A 22,469-nucleotide genomic window follows, 5' to 3' on the forward strand; every position below is an offset into this window, starting at 1 on the left:
AGGCTGAGGCAGGAGAATCACTTGAACCCAGAAGACAGAGGTTGCAGTGTACCAATATCATGCCATTGCACTCCAGCCTGGGCAGCAGAGTGAGACTGTGTCTCAAAAAAAAAAAAAAAAAAAAAAAAAGAAGTAATATATTCCCAAATTGCTCTCAAAAATACTCTTCCTTAGTCTTATAAAGAATATCTGCAAAATCCTAGAGTAAATACAATAACTCATGGTCCATTATTAAAATATTTTCGAGACCAGAAACCAAAGAAGGATGGTCACTGTCTGCACATATAGTCAATTATATTGAAAGTCCTATCTCGTGCAATTAGGTGAGACAAGAAATATATAATCTGTAAAGAAGAAAGAAAGCTAAGTTCCTCGCCCCCTTAAAATATATCTTAAATGTCATTTTCACTGTAAGTCCTCCTATGAACACCTAATTTACTGTTTCACCCCATCCTTACCAACTTTACTTCTCAGCTGTATCCTGCTCTATAGGACCCCTCATTTTCTAATACACTATCAGCCTAATAACATGGGTGCTTTGCTTACTGCTTACTGTCTGTTTCTATCAACTAAGTCTAAGTTCCATGTAGGCAATTTTCTTTTTAATTTTGTGTGTTGATATACCCCATATAATGAAAAAACGACCTGACCCACAAAAAATATGCAATAATTTGTTTTGAGGGGCAGAGCCTTGCTATGTTGTCCAGGCTGGAGTTCAGTGGCATGATCACAGCTAACAGCAGCCTTGAACTCTCAAAACTCTTGGGCTCAAAGGATCCTCCTGCTTCTGCCTCCCAAAGTGCTGGTATTGCAAGTGGGAGCCGCTGCACCTGGTCTCAATAAATAGTTTTTGAAACACTGAAGAAATATGACATACCAATTTCCTATTCATTTTTACCTCTCCAGAAATTCTGTCTAATTCATTCACTGTCTCTACCTTCAAGTTACCTTTGTTCTATGGGATAATTAAAAAACTCACACACAGCTCTATATTCTGCTACCAAAACCTTCAAAGCGGCCAGGAATCCAGCAGAGCCATATTCTCACCTTCATTCTCTTTCTCCTTAGATCTTGCTGTCCTCTGCTTACCTACCCTACAGATCAATTTTATTTTTACTTTTTCATTTTTTCCTACATAGTGTGCTCCTCAGCTACTTCTGTCATGCCTATTAGATATCTTTATGATTCACCATTAATAGTTTCAGTAATATACACAATACTCAAATGTTCTTCGCAAATAACCTCCATTCTCCTTACAGATGGTCGCTGCAATTACAGGTGAAGTGATAACCACTTCCCAGCAAAAAGGTGAGATCAGGGAGTTCCAAATCTTTATCTCAGGTTCAGATGTCCTTTCCACACCTGTACAGATGCCGTCACTCCACCATTCTGACACCAGATGCCAAGTGAGTAATTCATGCTTTTCAAGTAAGTTTCAGGTCCTTAGATGGTAACTATCTCAGAAAATTCAGTATTAATTGTTCTCTGTAAAACATTTCTGGGTTTGGAACACAAAAGAGTTTATATAGCAGGAAGGTCATTTGCTGAGAAAACTAGACACACATCGCATCCTGTCTATATGCCACAGATAAAGGCTTGATGCTACAGACATGTTAAGAACAGTTAGATGACAATGGTGAGCTCTTGGTACTGTGCAGATACCTGGTGTCTGTGAGACAGGTGCTGATATGTGCATTTCTTCTGTGAAACAGCAGGTTGTGCAAACTGGAATCTGTAATGTCTCCACATTCTGTCATCAGCAGAAGACTCTGAACATTTTTCTACCGTTTAAATGAGTCTCAATTATCCAATTTATAATAATGCAAATTTTACTTACAGATAAATATGGGGGAGTAGAGGAGGGTTGTGAGTTTCAGCCATGAAAAATTCATGGAGCTTAAAAATCCCTAAGTATCTCACCCTGCAAACAGATAATTATATTTCTAAAAGTGTCTTGACATTCTCATTCTCATGTACTCACAGTACTTTTCTCTATCCTCAAAGCTTCTGAATTGCTTCTCTGTTCCTGTCTCCTCTGTTATTCTGCCTCCCTCCTCCCTTCCTTGCCTAGTTTAAGTGGATTTTTAGCAAACAAAAGTGTTGACCAGAGGCTGTGAGTGAAGGGCATTTTTACCTCCCCTGGCCCCCAGTGTAGATTCCTCTTCTGTCTACACAGAATCCTTCAGATCAGGATAAAATTGAGCCTTCATTACTAGTTACTACGATTTTTGAAGAATTGATGTGATTGATAACCACAGCAACAGTGTTTGGACTTTAGAGAAACTTTATTCATGCCCACACTATGTCTACTGACCTACATTTTGTTACTTAAATTCATTTTAAGATTTCTCTTCCAAAAGTTTTCCAGTTATTCTCCTCTTTTGATTCATTGATCCCCTATATTTTTATTTTACCAGTAATTTCATAACTTCTCTTAATATTAAAATATTTTGATGAATATTTGGAATAAACGTATGTGTCTATGGTGAATACTCACTGGGACACACTATCCCCCTCCTTCTTCCACATCCTCAACCTAAGGAAGGAACACTGTCTACAAGTGGTGAGGATCCTTCCAGATAGATTTCCATTAATTTACATAAATTTTGCAAGATCTCCCTTAACTCACCTCTGCTTGACTTACTGCTGAGTAAATTCTTTCTCCATATTCCCTTCATGTAACGTGCTAATCAGTGACCATAAATCACACATGATTGTTACTGGTAGAATCAATGCTTTCAACTCCAACACGTCTGTCTCCACAGGTTGATGTATAGATTTATCAACAGGGAGTTTTCTCCTCCCAAAAGTATTGCCATTTGCTCTATTTATTCAATGGCATAAGTGGTTTACTGTAATAAAAACTACTAAACTATAATCACAAAAAGGAAAACTTTTTATTTTTATAAAGCCTAAATAAAATGTGCCAGAAATAAAAATTAGAGATTCTTTAAAAATGCTATTGAGGTAAAAGTGAGTGTTAAAAGTAGACCTGTATAAATACAAGTCTGTGAATATTCTGTACTCAGAATTTTGACATCTTTAAGTGTTTTAGCTTACTTTAAAGAACTACCATGCTGGGCATGGTGGCTCACGCCTGTAACCCCAGCACTTTGGGAGGCTGAGGTGGGCAGAAAATCTGAGGTCAGGAGTTCAAGACCAGCCTGGCCAACATGATAAAACCCGTCTCTACTAAAAATAAAAAAAATTAGCTGGATGTGGTGGTGCAAGCCTGTAGTCCCAGCTACTCAGGAGGCTGAGGCAGGGGAATCACTTGAACCTGGAAGGCAGAGGCTGCAGTGAGCTGAGATTGCACCACTACACTCCAGCCTGGCCAACAGAGCGAGACTCTGTCTCAAAAAAAAAAAAGGGCCGGGCGCGGTGGCTCACGCCTGTAATCCCAGCACTTTGGGAGGCCGAGGCGGGCGGATCACGAGGTCAGGAGATCGAGACCATCCTGGCTAACACAGTGAAACCCCGTCTCTACTAAAAAATACAAAAAATTAGCCGGGCGTGGTGGCGGGCGCCTGTAGTCCCAGCTACGCGGGAGGCTGAGGCAGGAGAATGGCGTGAACCCGGGAGGCGGAGCTTGCAGTGAGCCGAGATCGCGCCACTGCACTCCAGCCTGGGCGACAGAGCGAGACTCCATCTCAAAAAAAAAAAAAAAAAAAAAAAAAAGGAAAAGAAAAAAAGAACTGCCAATTGTAAATTTGTAAATCATGTTTAATTATAGTTTATGATAGAAAATAAAAGAAACATAAAATTTCTTCCAGAAGAATTTAACCCATAACAAAGTTTGAGCAAAGTAATACAAGCTACAATTAAAATAAGTCATTTCAATTTCATTTGAATGTGAGCCAAACATTTTATGTTTTTATTTTTTTCTCAGGATTATATCTTTTTATATGTTGTATTTTTTTCTTTTATCTGGCTATTAACAATAGTAAAGTGATTGATAACTTTCTCTTTTACATTCTATGTATTTAAATATCTTATTTAGATTATTTTAATTTGCAATTATTTTTCATTAATATTTCATTTTATTAAAAATTGCCTTTTTTCAGTGTTTACATATTAACGGCTTACTTATCCAAGATTGTAAAAATATACAAATATTTTTACTGCTGAGAGATTTGATTTTTTGTTTGTCTGTTTTTGTTTTTTGAGAGGGAGTCTCACTCTATTGCCCAGACTGGAGTGCAGTGGCACAATCTCAGCTCACTGCAGCCTCCTCCTCCTGGTTCAAGTGATTCTCCTGCCTCAGCCTCCCATGAAACTGGGACTACAGGCTTGAGCCACCACGCCCAGCTAATTTTCGTACTTTTAATAGAGATGGGTTTCACCATGTTGGCCAGGCTGGTCTTGAACTACTGACCTCAAGTGATCCACCTGCCTTGGCCTCCCAAAGTGTTGAGATTACAGGCGTGAGTCACTACACGCAGCCTAAGATTATTCTTTACTTTGGGTTTTTTGTTGTTGTTGTTGTTTAACAGGCTGTCATTTGTCACCCAGGCTGGAGTAGAGTGGCACGATCTCAGCTCACTGCAGCCTCAACCTCCTGGGTTCAGGAGATCCTCCTGCCTCAGCCCCTTTTCTGCCCCCCACCCCCCACCCCCAATAGCTGGAACTACGGACATACCACCACTTCCAGCTAATTTTTGTACTTTTTGTAGAGACTGGATTTCATCATGTTTCCCAGGCTGTCTCCAACTCCTGAACTCAAGTGATCCGCCCGCCTCGGCCTCCCACAGTGCTGGGATTACAGGTGTGAGCCACCGCACCCGGGATTGTTATTCTTCACTTTGAATCCCACATGTTATTTAAAGCTAAGACCTGAGGCAAAAAAAAATCACTTCTCTATTTCAACTAATACTATTTTATTACTAGGTAATAAGTCCCAATATTTACATTTATGTACACATACACACACATTTCCTTTCTATACCATTAAGATAATGGTAGACCTTTATGTCAGGAAAATGCTATAGGCTGGGGGCGAGTGGCTCACGCCTGTAATCCCAGCACTTTGGGAGGCCGAGGCGGGAGGATCACTTGAGCCTAGGAGTTCGAGGCCAGTCTGGACAACGTGGTAAAACCATGTCTCTAAAAAAAAAAAAAAAAAAAAAAAAAAAAAAAAAAAAAAAAAAAAATTAGCTGGGCGTGGTATCATGAGCCTGTAATCCCAGCTACTTTCAGCTACTCGGGAGGCTGAGGTGGGAGGATTTCTTGAGCCTGGGAGGCAAAGGTTGCAGTGAGCCCAGATCCCACCACTGTACTGCAGCCTGGGTGACAGAGTGACAACCTGTCTCAAAAAAAAAAAAAAAAAAAAAGCTATTGGTAATTGAATTTATCTTTATTGAGCAAATCCTCTTCATTGCATGCTTTAAATTTTGATTTGTTTAAATTTTATTGAATTGTAATAAAACGATTTTGAAATTACTAGAGAAGCCCAGGCGCTGTGGCTCACGCCTGTAATCCCACCACTGTGGGAGGCCAAGGCGGGCGGATCACCTGACGTCAAGAGTTCGAGACCAGCCTGACCAACATGGTGAAACCCCGTCTCTACTAAAAATACCAAAAAACAATTAGCCGGGCTAGCTGAAGGCACCTGTAGTCCCAGCTACTCAGGAGAGCTGAGGCAGGAGAATGGCTTGAACCCGGGAGGCGGAGGTTGCAGTAAGCCGAGATCGTGCCATTGCACTACAGCCTGGGCGACAGAGAGAGTCTCTGTCAAAAAAGAAAAAGAAGAGAAAAGAAAAAGCGAAAGGAAGGAAGGGAGGAAGGGAGGAAGGGAGGAAGGGAGGAAGGGAGGGAGGGAGGGAGGGAGGGAGGAAGGGAGGGAGGGAAAAGAAATTCCTGGGCAGATGAAAGTGAGGGGTCGGGGGTCGGGGTCGGGCGCGGCGATGCCGCAGCTGCGGGGCTCGGTGGACTCGGAGAGCAAGAGCCCCAGGGCGCTGCTGGCGGCGGGCGAGGAGCTGGGGCGCGGCGGGGGGCGGCTCTAGGCGCTGTGGCCGTTCAGCGTCTGGGACCCAGCGCCGCCCCGGTCAGGGAATCCTTGGTGTTCCCGCCCCGCAGCACCCGGGGCGGTGGAGGAGTCGGCGCGGTCGTGCGGCCGTGGAGGACAGCGATACCCGGGGGCTGCGGCTGCCGGCCGAGGGGCCCCTGGGACAGTGAGAAGCAGCGGCGGGAGCTGGTCACGGGGCAGGGAGCGCTCAGCGGTAAAGACGGCTTCATCTGACTCCAGGGCTGACAGGCGGCCCGGATGGCATGCCGTCTCCTGCGGAGAATTCCAATTTCCCCCTAAATCGCTCAACAAGCGAGAAGGTTTTGGGATTCGAATTCAGTGGGGCAAGCGAAGTCGCCTTTCCTTCTTAAACAGATGGAATCCCTGGTCCACAAACGTACCCTGTGCCAATTTCATACAACACGCTATGGCTGCTGCGGATGAGAACACAGCAACTCTACCAGATGGAAAGCTTCAAGGCTCTGTGAATCCAAGGTCAAAAACGCCAAAAACGAAAGTCCTTTTCCAGGACAAGCGCACGCGTGCTGGTCGTGGAGCGCCCCCTCCTCATGGAGACCGGCCTGGGACTGATGTCCTTCATTAACAATGAGGCTAAACTGGGCTATTCCATGACTGACCAGGGGCAAAATAGGCTTTTAGCCAGCGGCATTCTGGGAGCTCTCCCCACTAAGAAGGCCAAGGGATGTGGGGTCTGAGAGCCTGGCAGTCCTCATGCAAAGCCGCTGCTGGCTGGAAGCATAGGGGTCTTTTACCTTTTGGGATCTCAGCACGATTAGAATAGTAAAGTGCATAGTAATTGCATATTGCACTCTGCTAATGCAAGCTACAGACAAAAGCAAAAAGAATCTAGCTGCCACTGTGCTGCTAGGATTCCATTTTCTGTAACTTCAGTTCTGATACTTTTCCTGGAGTGTATCTACTTGGCTTCTGGCGGTTCTTCCCATCCCAGCCACTCCAGCAGGCTAAATCCCGCAGCACACCCCTTACCATTTGTGTAGGCTGCTAAATACAGGGAGGCACCTGGTATCTCCAGTGTCTGCAGACACAAATATGTTTACACTTGGTGTCAAATTTTGTATTTTAAATTTTAATACTTTTTTTTTAAAGCTCATACAAAAGCAGCCAGCAGACAGGTTCACTGACATCAGTCTGCACCTGTCAGCTCCTGGGTGAATCATTGTTCTTTTGTAAATGTGTGTTTGACCTAAAGTCACCCTTTTTCTAAAATTAATCCAAGGCCGGGCGCGGTGGCTCACTCCTGTAATCCCAACACTTTGGGAGGCTGAGGCGGGTGGATCACCAGATCAGGAGTTCGAGACCAGCCTGACCAAAATGGAGAAACCCCATCTCTACTAAAAATACAAAATAAGCTGGGCAGCCCACGTCAGTAATCCCAGCTACTCCGGAGGCTGAGGCAGGAGAATTGCTTGAACCCGGGAGGTGGAGGTTGTGGTAAGCCGAGATCGTGCCACTGCACTCCAGCCTGGGCAACAAGAGTGAAACTCCGTCTCAATAATAATACTGATACTTAAAATATCTTTGCGAGGCCCAAGTAGGTTTACGGAAAATCATCTTATGACAATTTTTTAATTTGAGAAAGTCACTTTGGCAGTTCTTTGCACACAATTTTGACAAGTGTATGTATTATAAGTTGTATTGTATTCATATTTAAAAGGGAATTGGGTAGTTTGCCTTTTGAAGAATGCACTTTTTAAAAAGGAACCGTATCAGATCCTCATGAAGCAGCCGATGGCTGCCATGGTTCCTACAGGTCCCGTACAGACTCGGGGCTTTGTCCAAGTCTCCACTAAACATGCTAAGCTTCGGTGCGCCCTGGAGAATTTCCACGGGGTGATCCACGCACCTCCATGAGATCCTGCAGCTTGCTTGTATGACTGGAAGCATTGGATAAGCTTCGCGTGCTGGCTTTCCAGTTCTTTCCTTCTCTTGACGACTGTTGTAGCTTTTAGCTAATGGAGTGGTGCGGTCCAAGTGTGGCCACCTACGGGAGGTGCAGGGCTGCCTCGGAAGCTGGCAGGGGACCCCAGTCTTTGCGTTCATAAAGACATTTAGAACCGGATGAATGTTGTTCCTTTTTTGAAGTTGTTATTAAAGTAGGTGCAACAACCAAAAATAAATAAATAATAAATAAATTGACTAAATATTTTTTCTCAAAAAAAAAAAAAAAGAAAGAAAAGAAAGTCACCAGGTGTGGTGGCTCACGCCTGTAATCCCAGCACCTGGGGAGGCTGAGGTGGGCGGATCACCTGAGATCAGGAGTTTGAGACTATCCTGGCCAACATGGTGAAACCCCGTCTCTACTAAAATACAAAAATTAGCCGGGTGTGGTGGCGCATGCCTTTAATCACAGCTACTCTGGGTGCGGAAGTTGCAGTGAGCCAAGATCGTGCCATTGCACTCCAGCCTGGGCGACAGAGCAAGACTTTGTCTCGAAAAAAATAGAAAGTTAACAGTTTTGTTTATTTTCCTACCAGGTTTTTATTATTATTATTATTATTCTAATTGAAATCACTGTTTCCTACATACTGAGGCGGATTGGCTTTGTCTTCTTGGAAACAAAGGTTATTTTCCTCACTCACACTGGAGCGGGGATACTCACCAGACACAAGTTGAGATGATGCTGGATGTAAACGGGCCATCTATTTTTACCAAAGGCAGCACTACCTGCCTTCCCAATTGATCAGAAAAGCATTTGATAGTTGTCTTTGTAATATCCTTATTTGATTAAATTACTATGTGGATTTCACATTTATTTTTATTGTTTTGTGCCTGTTTATTCTATGCCTAAGTTGGGGTATCACCAGGTCATTTCCTCCACCATCTGTGTTTCCCCAAGGATAAATCCTCCTGCTCATGCCCTTCACTCCTCCATTAGCCCATTCCCTAGAAAGCTGCTGGTTTTACACAGTGGCTGTGTGTCTTTGCCTTCTTAATGTAGCATTCAGAGTCCCACTCTGGAGCCAGGTATCAAATCCTAGCCCAGCCACTTACAGGCTATGTAGCACTGGCCAACGTACTGAACTTCTCTGTGCCTCTGTTACTTTGATGTTAAAATGGAGTTATTTAGGATCTACTTTACAGGACTGTTGTGATGGAAATGGGTTAACATACAGAAAGCACTGAGAACAGAGTCAAATATGCCCTGACTGCTTAAAGGTTAGTTATTATGATCCCTGATGCTATTACTACTCTTACTGATACCATCATGCCTCAGGTCTAACTGCTCCCAGAGTTACACACCAGCATGTCCAACAGCTGGCTGTATATCTGAACTCAAAAATCCAGTAACCTCCTCCAAACAGAAATTGCCAGCTTTTCCCCAAACCTTTTCCTTACAGCTCCTTACAGAGCTCAAGGAACTCCTTGAGACTGCGAAGCAGACAGGAAATGCTTTCAACCCACCACAAATTAACAACTGGCCTCCAGTGGTACTCACATTGTCTACGTTTTTCATTGTTTGTTTGTTTGTTTTTGAGACGGAGTCTCACTCTGTCGCCCAGGCTGGAGAGCAGTGGTGCGATCTTGGCTCACTGCAACCTCGGCCTCCCAGGTTCAAGTGATTCTCCTGCCTCAGGCTCCCGAGTACTTGGGATTACAGGCGCCTGCCACCATGCCTGGCTAATTTTTGTATTTTTTTAGTAGAGACGAGGTTTCACCATGTTGGCCAGGCTGGTCTCAAACTCCTGACCTCAGGTGATCCACCCGCCTCGGCCTCCCAAAGTGCTGGGATTACAGGCATGAGCCACTGCGCTCAGCCCATTTTTCATTGTTGTAGCAGAGAAGTATCCCTGCTTCCATCAAGAGCCAATTTTCCTGTCACAGTTGGTTTAATGACATAGTTGGTGACAGGACCTAAACCACCAGTGGAAAATTGGCTCTTGACGGGAGCAGGGATACTTCTCTGTATGGAGTATATGTGGATGAAACTCCTTGGAGAAATGGACTAGTACACAGTCTTATAATGTGAGGATTCAGAACATAATTCCTAATGCGGGGAAGTCAAGCAGACATTTCATCAGTGGAGTACCAGGAGATTCAAACTCTGTACCCAACAGTGATAGGGGGACAATCTAAGCCCCAAGAGGCTGCATGCCTGATGGAGCAGATGAAACACATGGCTGTAATTAGCTCCCACCCCTTCAATACGTTCTCAACTCCACCAAAGCCTCAGCCTGTATGAGGGTGGAAAGTGGGGAGGGAGAGTGCAGGGAAGAAGGCACAGCTTCCACCACACTAGGTGACCAGGCGCTTCTCACCATTTTAACTCCTCCATCTCTCTCAAGCTTCATGTTAAGTCTATCAAACATCATATGCTTTCTCAATATAAAATATGCACCAATTTCTCCCTTTCCACTGATATAATCCTAGTCTCAACCCCTGTCATCTTTTTGATGGATTAGGAATGCCTTCTCTGGGTCCCGGGCCCCCTCTGTTTCACCAGCCTGGAATTCGCACAGAAGGAGACACAGCATTAGCCTTGCCCTCTGCCACCCTTGTAATTCATAAATCTCTGAAAACTTAAAAGTTTGAGCAAAAGTTTGTCATGTTTCTATGAGTAATTTATAATAAAACTTGATCAGAATTTGTGAGACTAACGTTTGTCTTTATATTTTCCTTCTTTTTTTTTGTTTTTTTTTTTTTTTTTTGAGACACAGTCTCGCTCTGTCGTCCAGGCTGGAGTGCCGTGGCGTAATCTCAGCTCACTGCAACCTCTGCCTCCTGGATTCAAACAATTCTTCTGCCTCAGCCTCCTGAGTAGCTGGGATTACAGGCGCATGCTACCACGCCCAGATAATTTTTGTATTTTTAACAGAAACCGGGTTTCACCATGTTGGTCAGGCTGGTCTCAAACTCCTGACCTCATGATCCACCTGCTTCGGCCTCCCAAAGTGCTGGGATTACAGGCGCGAGCCACCACACCCGGCCTGTCTTTATATTTTCATTTAATGTGGACCTTGTTACATTTTACCGCAGATTTTGTATTTTTTTGTGTGTTTGTTTGTTTGTTGGTTTTTGAGACAGTCTACCTCTGTTGACCAGGCTGCAGTGCAGTGGCACAATCTCAGCTCACTGCAACCTCCGCCTCTGTGGTTCAAGCAATTCTTCTGCTCAGCCTCCTGAATAGCTGGGACTACAGGCACGTGCCACTACGCCTGGCTAATTTTTGCATTTTTAGTAGAGATGGGGTTTCACCATATTGGCCAGGCTGGTCTCGAACTCTTGACCTCGTGATCCGCCCACCTCGGCCTCCAAAAGTGCTGGGATTACAGGCTTGGTTTTTTTTTTGTTCGTTTTGTTTTGTTTTGTTTTTAGAGACTTGGTCTCCTTCCATTTCCCAGGCCAGAGTTCAGTGGGGCGGTCATAATCCACTGTAGCCATGAACTCCCTGGCTCAAACAAGCTACACAGACATGCCACCATGCCTGGCTAACATTTTTAACATTATTTTTGGTAGAGACAGGGTCTTGCTTTGTTGCTCAGGCTAGGGATTCACAGAGTCTTGCTCTGTCTCCCAGGCTGGAATGCAGTGGCGCAATCTTGGCTCACTGTAGCCTCTGCCTCCCAGGTTCAAGTAATTCTCCTGCCTCAGCCTCCCAAGTAGCTGGGATTACAGGTGCCCACCACCATGCCCGGCTAATTTTTGTATTTTTAGTAGAGAAAGGGTTTCACCATGTTGGCCAGGCTGGTCTTGAACTCCTGATCTCAGGTGATCTGCCTGCCTCAGCCTCCCAAAGTGCTGAGATTACAGGTGTGAGCCACTGCACCTAGCCTGCAGAAATATTAATGTGTTTGTTTATGACCTGTTGACCCAGGACCAGTGATGGTATAGAACACTGTATTAGAGACATGGATCTGGGGCTGGATGAAGATTCCATCAGTAATTCAATCAACAGACAAGTGTTATCCAATCACGTCTTTAAATCAATCACTGACATGGAGCTGGGGCTGGATGAAGATTCCATCAGTAATTCAATCAACAGACAAGTGTTATCCAATCACGTCTTTAAATCAATCACTGATCCCAGCCCCTATAAAAGGGAGCAGCCTTAGGAGGCACATCAGATAAACCCAGTGTGGAAAGCTAGTCACACATCAGCTCAGTGTTCGGCCCGGGATTACCCAGTCAACCAAGAAGGAGGTAAGCTTCCATAATGGAAGGAAAATTTTGTGTCTTTGAGTGTGTATACATTTTGTGTCTTTGAGTGTGTATACATAATTTTGTGTCTTTGAGTGTGTATACATGTGTATGTAGGCATAGCTATTTCAGGAAAATTCCTAACTACAGAGATATGGGGGTCTCCCAGGTGCAGGGAATGGTCTTTTGTTACAACAGCTCTGACCCAAAAGGGCTTGATGTTGTGAACTCTGTATAAAGGCCTGGTGTGACTGAAGATTTTTCTTCAAAAAGTCTATTGTATGACTTTATGTTCTAGTAATTCTTTTTCTTTTTCGAGACAAGATCTCTATCACCCAGGCTAAAGTTTAGTAGCCCCAATCACAGCTCACTGCAGCTTCAGCCTCCCCAGGCTCAAGTGATCCTTCCACCTTAGCTTCCTGAGCAGCTGGGACCACAGGCGCACACCACCACAGCAGGTTAATTTTTCTATTTTTTGTAGAGACAGGATTTTGCCATGTTGCCCAGTGTGGTCTCAAACTCCTGGCCTCCAGTGATTTGCCCACTTTCAGCCTCCAAAAGTGCTGGGATTACAGATGTGAGCCACTGTGCCCAGCTTAGTAATTCCTTTGTATTGCATTATATGAAATATGTAGCTGGGTGTCATTAGAGATCATAAAGCCCAGGATACAGACCCAGACCTGATGGGTAGCATGCCTGTGTCACAGTTTGTAAATGCCAGACTCCAGATTAGAGCTCCGGGAGCCTTGTTTTGAATTCCCACGTTCTGGGAAATAAGCCATAATACTTTGCAGTCTTGTCTATGTGGGACGGAGTGCATGTCTCCAAGTGTGAACATGTGGTCTGTGTGTCATAGGGGAGAAAGGGTGGGTAATCCAAAAAGAGAACTTGGAGGGAAGTGAAATGAAGGGGAAGCCATGGGTTCCACAGGAAAAAAAAAAAAAAGAGAGACAGAGAGAGACCAATGTCCCTGGATATAGAGAACCAGCCACAACACCTAAGATGGAGCTTGAGAAGTGTAGAGCTGGCCCAGGAAAGCCTCATAGGACAAGGACTCAGTGCTTTTCCCTGAGGGCAAAGGGGAGCCATCCAGAGAGTAGAGTGGGGTATGATGTGAGCAGATTAGCATTTTATAAACGTTGACTGGAAGCATTATGACAACTGGGTTAGGGAAAGGCAAGAATGTGTTCCATTGCCTCCTAGGAGATTTTACCAGGATCACCTCTGCCTTATTAACTGATGCGATCAGGGTAGCAGATCTGGTCTAATCGGACTAGATGAGATTAACACAAAGCAGGAAATAACATTAACTAACAGAAATCAGTTAGGTTTTTGTGTGTCCACGTATTACTCCTACCATTTTCTGATTTTATGGCATGAAATTTGCTTTTTTCAAAATTGCACAAATCTTTGAAATGTTAACCATATATAAAATTGGAGAAAAAACACAAAAATAGCAATGATATATTAACAGAAAAGGGATTAAATTCTTTATCCATTCAGGATTTCAAAGGGTGTGTCTCTAGTTGTCCAGATAATCTGACTTGGGATTAGAAATCAATTTCAAGCAATGCAAACTCACTTTTACTTCTGAATCCTAAACATCAGTAGGAAAGGACAGGGAGTAAAAACAGATAAACATAAAATAGTAGCTTTGGTTAAAGCAGTAAAGTTCTAAGGAATGGTAACTGTTAATGGGAAAAAAATTCAAGCAGAAAAGGTGCTAAGAATGTTTCCTAAGGAATGTATCCTTTCACAACACAGTGGGTGTAGCTGGTAGTGGCCTTGCAGATGTCTGTGCCTAATAAGTTTTCAGCCAGAGAAAGGTGTCATTTGTATGGATTCTGGCTTGTCTTTTCTATTTCATTCACTTCTTTCTCTTTTTCTTGTTTTCCCTAACTTTATTGAGGTATAATTGACAAAGATTGTATATATTTAAGGTGTACAACGTGACACTTCTCTCTATAGATATATGTATACTTTGCAAAATGATTACCACGATCAAGCTAGTTAACATATTCATCACCTCACATAGTTATCTTTTTTTTTTTTTTGAGACAGAATCTTGCTCTGTCACCTAAGCTGGAGTACAGTGGCATAATCTCAGTTCACTACAACCCCCACCTCTCAGGTTCAAGTGATTCTTGTGCCTCAGCCTCTCAAGTAGCTGGGATTACAGGTGCATGCCACCACATCCAACTCATTTTTGAATTTTTAGTAGAGGTGGGGTTTCACCATGTTGCCAGGCTGGTCTTGAACTCCTGGCCTCAAGCGATATGCCCACCTCTGCCTCCCAAAGCACTGGGATTACAAGGGTGAGCCAATTATCTTTTTTATATCATGAGAACACTGAAAATCTAGCAAATTTCAAGCATACAATATATATTAGCTATAGCCACCATGCCATACATCAGATCTCCAGAGCATATTCATTTTTTTTCCCTAGCCTGAGAAGGACATGGTGACATTTAATTAATTAATTTATTTATTTATTTATTTTGAGATGGAGTTTCACTCTGTCGCCCAGGCTGGAGTGCAGTGGCACGATCTCGGCTCACTGCAACCTCCATCTCCTGGGTTCAAGCGATCCTCCTGCCTCAGCCTACCGAGTAGCTGGAATTACAGGTGTGCACCACCACAGCCAGCTTATTTTTGTATTTTTAGTAGAGAAAAGGTTTCACCATATCTCATCTCAAGTGATACGCCTGTCTCGGCCTCCCAAAGTGCTGGGATTACAGGCGCGAGTCACCGTGCCCGGCCACATATTTATTTTATAAATGAAAGTGTGCCACAGGCATAGCAGCTCACGCCTGTAATCCCAGAAAGGCTAGAGTGAGGAGCAGTCACTTGAGTCCAGGAGTTCAAGACAACCTGGACAAAATAGCGAGACCAAGTCTCGAAAAGAAAATTTTTTAAAAATTAGCTGAGTGTGGTGCGTGCCTGTAGTCCCAGCTACTCAAGACGCTAAAGCAGGAGGATCGCTTGAACCCAGGAGGCTGAGGCTGCAGTGAGCTGTCATGGCACCACTGCACTCTAGCCTGTCTGACAGACGGAGACCCTGTCTCAAAATAAATAAAGTTTGCACCATTTGATCAACATCTTCCCATATGCCCCACCCCATGCCCCTGGCAACCACCCTTCTACTCTCAGTTTCTAATACTTTATTTTCTGATGATGATGATGATGATGATTATTATTATTATTATTATTGAGACAGAGTTTCTGTGTTGCCTAGGCTGAAGCGCAGTGGCCCAATCTCAACTCACTGCAACCTCTGCTTCCCAAGTTCAACCCATTCTCCTTGCTCAGCCTCCCGAGTAGCTGTGATTACAGGCATGCACCACCACATCTGGCTAATTTTTATATTTTTAGTAGAGACGGGGTTTCACCATGTTGGCAAGGCTGGTCTTGAACTCCTGGTTTCAAGTGATCTGCCCGCCTTGGCCTCCCAAAGTGTTGGGATTACAGGCGTGAGCCACAGTGAAAAGAGTTTTTTTGTTTTAATTTCAACTGCTTGTGATAACACAATATTACAATATTCAGTTCATTTTGGTTTATTGGCATTGTAATAGACATCTCCCTAAATTCACCTAGGCTAATATTTGGTGAATATTTTATTTTATTTTAGATTCAGGGAGTACATGTGCATGTTTGTTACAAAAGTATTCTGCATATTGGTGGAAATTGGACTTCTAGTGTACCTATTACTTAAATAGTGAACATTGTACCCAATGGGTAATTTTTCAATACCCATTTCCCTCCCAACTCCCCCGCTGGAGTTCCCAGCATCTGTTATTTCCATCCTTATGTCCATGTGTACCCACTGTTTAGCTTCTACTTATAAGTGAGAACATGCGGTATTTGGTTTTCTGTTTCTGAGTTAGTTCACTTAAGATAATGGCCTCCAGCTCCAACTATGTTGCTGCAAAGGACTAATTTCATTCTTTTTTATGGCTGCATAATATTCCATGGTATGTATTTCACATTTTCTTTATCCAGTCAACCACTGGTAGACTCTTAGGTTGGTTCCATGACTTTGCTCTTGTGACTAGTGCTGCAATCAAAATATGAGTGCAGGTGTCTTTTTTTATATAATGATTTCTTTCCTTTTGAGTAGATACCGAGCTGGATCAAATGATGGTTCTATTTTTAGTTCTCTGAGAAATCTCCATACTGTTTTCCATAGAGGTTAACTGATTTGCATCCCCACCAAATTTATTGAATACTCTTTGTAAACAAAATCAAGACTCTATAAATATGTTTGAAATATTTTCTTTCCTTATTTCACTGGTTAGGGAGCAATCCAATGTTTCATAGAGATGATAGCTCAAGCAGAAAACTTTTAACAATAAATTTTGTTGTAACTATTTTGTAAAATATTTTTCACATCAAGTTTTTTTTTTTAAGAAAGAGTCTCACTCTGTCACCCAGGCAGGAGCTCAGTGGCATGATCCTGGCTCATTGCCGCACCCACTTCCCGGGTTCAAGGGATTCTCCTGCCTCCACCACTGAAGTAGCTGGGTTTACAGGCACGTGCCACCATACCCAGCTAAGTTTTGTGTGTGCATGTGGCTTTTTTTTTTTTTTTTTTTTTTTTTTTTTTTGACAGAGTCTTGCTCTGTCGGCCAGGCTGGAGTGCAGTGGCGCGATCTTGACTCACTGCAATCTCCACCTCCCGGGCTCAAGCAATTCTCCCATCTCAGCCTCCTGAGTAGCTAGGACTACAGGTGCACGCCATCATGCCTGGCTGATTTTTGTATTTTTAGTAGAGATGGGGTTTCACCATATTGGTCAGGCTGGTCTCGAAATCCTGACCTCAGGTGATCCACCTGCCTCAGCCTCCCAAACTGTTGGGATTACAGGCATGAGCAACCACACCCAGCAAGTTTTGTATTTTTAGTAGAGATGGTGCCTCACCATGTTGGCCAGGCTAGTCTCGAACTCCTGACCTCAAGTGATCCACCCTCCTCGGCCTCCCACAGTTCTGGGATTATAGGAGTGAGCCACTGTGCCCAGCCAAGGATATTTCCTAATAGTTCTAGTCTATTAAGTGCCTTTTTCAGGAATAAACATTGGCATTTAAACATTTTAAATGCATTCATTGAGATGATTTTATTACGTTCTTGTATCCATATCCCGTTAACGAAGTAAATTGCATTGATTTTTGAATTTTAACCCAAACTTCCTGCATTTTGGAAATGAACACCATTTGCGATGTATATGTGAGTAGATTTTATTTTCAAATATTTTGTTTTGGATAATTTTAATGTATTTGTAAAATTTTGTTATCAGGAAGTGCTGACCTCAGTAACTAAAGTGGGTAGTGCTTCCTCTTATATGCTCTGGGAGAGTTTATGTTAAGTTATAATTATTTCTTTGAATTCATCCATACAGCCATCTAGGCCTAACTTTTTGGTTGATTTGTCTTTAATTATGCCAGTGGTGCAATTAATTACTCATCTCTTTTCTATTTCTAGCTTGCAGTTTTAAAGAATCTACCAACTGTTGAAACAAATCCCTAGAGACACAAGGCAAGAGACTGAATCATCAAAGTAAAGTCTCTCTGAGAATTATTGCTAAGAATGGCTTTAGATCTAAGAACCATATTTCAGTGTGAACCATCCGAGAATAATCTTGGATCAGAAAATTCAGCATTTCAACAAAGCCAAGGACCTGCTGTTCAGAGAGAAGAAGGGATTTCTGAGTTCTCAAGAATGGTGCTCAATTCATTTCAAGACAGCAATAATTCATATGCAAGGCAGGAATTGCAAAGACTTTATAGGATCTTTCACTCATGGCTGCAACCAGAAAAGCACAGCAAGGATGAAATTATTTCTCTATTAGTCCTGGAGCAGTTTATGATTGGTGGCCACTGCAATGACAAAGCCAGTGTGAAAGAGAAATGGAAATCAAGTGGCAAAAACTTGGAGAGATTCATAGAAGACCTGACTGATGACAGCATAAATCCACCTGCCTTAGTGAGTACAGGGTTCTAACTTCTGGGATGAGAGACAAAGGAAAGTAAGGAATAAATCACAGTCAGTTAGAGTTGTCTGGAAGTTAGAGAAGCTATTGGAGGTCCAGTTATTAGTCAGCTCACACTCTCCCACCATTCTCACAAAGAATAATCTTCAATGTCCTAAGTTCTCAAGAAAAAAAGCAAAAAGGTATATATCTGTTTATTATGTAGGACATATAGGAGCCAAACATATTGATGTTTGATTAACTTTAGTCTGCATAATGGCAGACTCTGAGAAATTGACTTTTTGGCATGATATCAGCTCACTGCAACCTATGCCTCCCAGGCACAAGTCATTCTCGTGGCTCAGCCTCCAGAGTAGCTGGGATTACAGGCGTGCTCCACCAAGCCCGGCTAATTTTTGTATTTTTAATAGAGACAGCGTTCCACCATGTTGGCCAGGCTGGTCTCGAACTCCTGGCCTCAAGTGATCCGCCTGCCTTGGCCTCTCAAAGTGCTAGGATTACAGGTGTGAGACCAGCCTGAAATTGACATTTAAATGAAGACCTCAAGGTTGAGGAAGAAATGTCTTGACAAGAGCTTGTTCTTCTGTCAGGGAACTCTAATCAAGAAAGACATTCTAAAGAAGCAATTACAGTAGATCCTTATTCTCAGAGCCCATATTTGCAAAATTGCTAAAATTTATTTGTAAGCTTAAAATAAATACCTGAGGCATCTTCTCCGTCATTTTCAGATATGTGCAGGTGGTAAAATATTTGATTTACCTTAGGTGCATGTTTCCAGGTGAGGTTGAACAAGGCCACAACCTCACTTCCTATTTTGGTTCCTACAGTGTAAATAAGTGTCCTTTTCACAGTCTATTTAGTGGCACATTTTTTTTTTTTTGCTTTTTATTGATAACTTTGTTGTTTAAAGTGACACTGAAGTAAAATGCTGAAACACTGTCTAGTCTTCCTAAGTGCAGGAAAGTTGCTATGTATTATGGAGATAATACATGTGTTGGATCCTCTGAGTTCAGAATTAATCAATAATATATATTAAATGGGGTGTCTTTGAACATATACACACATAAAACAAACTCATGTATTGATCAGTTGACAAAAATAATGTAGCCAGAAGCTCACAGGAAACTAACCCTGAATTTTTCCTAGGGGAAATGATTCAGTACTTGTAAATTCAATGTCCATGTGACTTTATTAAACATAAGAGCTTGTATAACAAGAATAACACCATCAGAGATGGTGGACAAAATATGTGATAGCCAATACTTGAGGGAGCTTGTGAGAGCCTGGTAAGGACCACTTTTCCAAAAAGTCTTCTGTTACACAACAGATTCAGATACAACGGTGATCTGGCTTTCTTTACAGGTCCACGTCCACATGCAGGGACAGGAAGCTCTCTTTTCTGAGGATATGCCCTTAAGAGATGTCATTGTTCATCTCACAAAACAAGTGAATGCCCAAACCACAAGAGAAGCAAACATGGGGACACCCTCCCAGACTTCCCAAGATACTTCCTTAGAAACAGGACAAGGTAAGTCAGGTGAATCTGCACAACTGAGGAGTGTTCTATGTGGACCCCTTCTTAAGTACAACTTCATTGAGTGTCTATTTTCACAGGATATGAAGATGAACAAGATGGCTGGAACAGTTCTTTGAAAACTACTCAAGTAAATGAAAATATTACTAATCAAGGCAATCAAATAGTTTCCCTAATCATCATCCAGGAAGAGAACGGTCCTAGGCCTGAAGAGGGAGGTGTTTCTTCTGACAACCCATACAACTCAAAAAGAGCAGAGCTAGTCACTGCTAGATCTCAGGAAGGGTCCATAAATGGAATCACTTTCCAAGGTGTCCCTATGGTGATGGGAGCAGGGTGTATCTCTCAACCAGAGCAGTCCTCCCCTGAGTCTGCCCTTACCCACCAGAGCAATGAGGGAAACTCCACATGTGAGGTACATCAGAAAGGATCCCATGGAGTCCGAAAATCATACAAATGTGAAGAATGCCCCAAGGTCTTTAAGTATCACTGTCACTTATTAGCTCACCAGAGAAGACACAGGAATGAGAGGCCATTTGTTTGTCCCGAGTGTCAAAAAGGCTTCTTCCAGATATCAGACCTACGGGTGCATCAGATAATTCACACAGGAAAGAAGCCTTTCACATGCAGCATGTGTAAAAAGTCCTTCAGCCACAAAACCAACCTGCGGTCTCATGAGAGAATCCACACAGGAGAAAAGCCTTATACATGTCCCTTTTGTAAGACAAGCTACCGCCAGTCATCCACATACCACCGCCATATGAGGACTCATGAGAAAATTACCCTGCCAAGTGTTCCCTCCACACCAGAAGCTTCCTAAGCTGCTGGTCTGATAATGTGTATAAATATGTATGCAAGTATGTATATTCCTATAGTATTTATCTAATTAGGATACAAGATATAATCTCCTGATTATGCTTTCAATTTATTGTATTGCTTCATTAAAATGTAAGGCTAAGGAGAGCATGGAATTTGTCAGTTTTGTTCACTAAAGTATTCCAAGTGGTTGGGAAAGTGGAACATTTCCAAGAACCAATAAATTTCTGTTGAATAAATGAATGAATCCATAATGTTGATATCCTTTTTCAAAAAAAGAGATGGGGCCGGCCGCAGTGGTTCGGCCTCCCAAAGTGCTGGGATTACAAGCATGAGTGACCGTGCCCGGCTTTTTTTTTTTTTCTGAGTCAGAGTCTTGATCTGTCGCTCAGGCTGGAGTGCCGTGGTGTGATCTTGGCTCACTGCAACCTCCACTTGGAGGTCCAAAATTAATCATAGACACCAAACCACAGATCCAGAAATCTCAGAGAAGAGGAAGCAGCGTAAATACCAAAAACCTACAACTAGGTACATCATATTCAAACTACAGAAGGCCAAAGATAGAGAAATTCTTGAAAGAAGATGGAGGTGGGAGAGGGCACTTTACCTGCTGAGGAACAAGGATGAGATTTAGAGTAGAATTCTTGTCAGAAACCAGATAATCCAGAAGGGAATGGAGTGAAAGTTCAAAATTTAGAACAAAAAATAAAACCCCACCCTAACATCTATATCCAGCAACATTATCTTTCAAAGGTGGAGGAGAATAAAGCTTTTCTCACACAAATACTAAAGAATTCATCCCCAAAGGTCCTGTTACAGGGTCCCTGCATTACATGTGAAGCAATCCAGTAGTTATTTGAAGGTCGAATTAGATTAAAGATGTTTAGGCTGGGCACAGTGTCTCATGCCTGTAATCCCAGCACTTTGTCAGGCTGAGGCGGGCAGATCACTTGAGTCCAGGAGTTTGAGACCAGCCTGAGCACCAAGGCAAAACCTCATCTGTACAAAAAATACAAAAAAACAATTAGCTAGGTTTGGTGACATGCGCCTGTAATCCCAGCTATTTGGGAGGCTGAGATGAGAGGATCACTTGAGCCTGGGAGGCAGAGGTTGCAGTGAGCTGAGAACAGACCACTGCACTCCAGCCTGGGTGACAGGCTCAAAAAATTTTTTAAAAGATGTTTATTGTAACTTCTAAGGGAGGAATTAATAATTTTTTTTTTTTTTGCTGGCAACTTTGATTAATTTAAACATACAAAAATTAGCTGGGCATGGTGGTGTATGCTTGTAACCCCAGCTACTCAGGAGGCTGAGGCAGGAGAATCGCTTGAACCCGGGAGGCAGAGGTTGCAGTGAGCTGAGATCGCGCCACTGCACTCCACCCTGGGTGACAGAGCAAGACACTGTCTCAAGAACAAAAACAAAAAAGCCCAGGCGCAGTGGCTCACCTGAGGTCAGGAGTTCAAGACCAGCCTGGCCAACATGGTAAAACCCTCACTCTACTGAAAATACAGAAATTAGCCAGGCATGGTGGCTGGCGCCTGTAGTGCCAGCCACTTGGGAGGCTGAGGCAGAAGAATTGCTTGAACCTGGGAGGTGGAACTTGTGGTGAGCCGAGATCAAGCCATGCACTCTAGCCTGGGCAACAGAGTGAGACTCCGTCTGGGAAAAAAAAAAAAAAAAAAAGAACTGATAAACAAATTCACCTGTGTAGCTGAATTCAAAGTCAACATGCAAAAGTCAACATGTAAAACTCATATGCCCTTCCATACACTAACAATGAAAAATCTGAAAAGGAAATTAAGAAAACAATATCATTTGCAATAGTAATGTATATGGTCAAATGATCTCAACAAAGCTACCAAGACCACTCAATGGGGAAACGATGATCTTTTCAGCAAATGATGCTGGGAAAACTAAATATTCACATGCTAAGGAATGAAGGTGAACCCT

General features: G+C 42.9%; 1 protein-coding gene across 2 annotated transcripts in view; it reads left to right on the top strand.

The window, feature by feature from the left end:
- The window catches only part of ZSCAN4 (zinc finger and SCAN domain containing 4), a 28,060-nt gene extending 7,281 nt beyond the window's left edge, over nt 1-20,779 (top strand). Inside the window, exons 3-7 of one of the 2 annotated variants that reach the window (XM_063700934.1) lie at nt 1,260-1,406; nt 11,859-12,184; nt 17,659-18,159; nt 19,529-19,694; nt 19,781-20,779. In XM_063700934.1, coding sequence (XP_063557004.1) covers nt 17,764-18,159; nt 19,529-19,694; nt 19,781-20,520 — 1,302 coding nt within the window. In that variant the 5' untranslated portion in view covers nt 1,260-1,406; nt 11,859-12,184; nt 17,659-17,763 and the 3' untranslated portion in view covers nt 20,521-20,779. Of the gene's footprint in view, nt 1-1,259; nt 1,407-10,537; nt 10,818-11,858; nt 12,185-17,658; nt 18,160-19,528; nt 19,695-19,780 lie in introns of those variants that run through there. The other variant, XM_019015014.4, reaches the window with a different exon arrangement.
- The last annotated feature ends 1,690 nt before the right edge of the window (nt 20,780-22,469 follow it).

This window comes from Gorilla gorilla, chromosome 20 (assembly GCF_029281585.2).
Source record: "Gorilla gorilla gorilla isolate KB3781 chromosome 20, NHGRI_mGorGor1-v2.1_pri, whole genome shotgun sequence".
Lineage (NCBI taxonomy): Eukaryota > Metazoa > Chordata > Mammalia > Primates > Hominidae > Gorilla > Gorilla gorilla.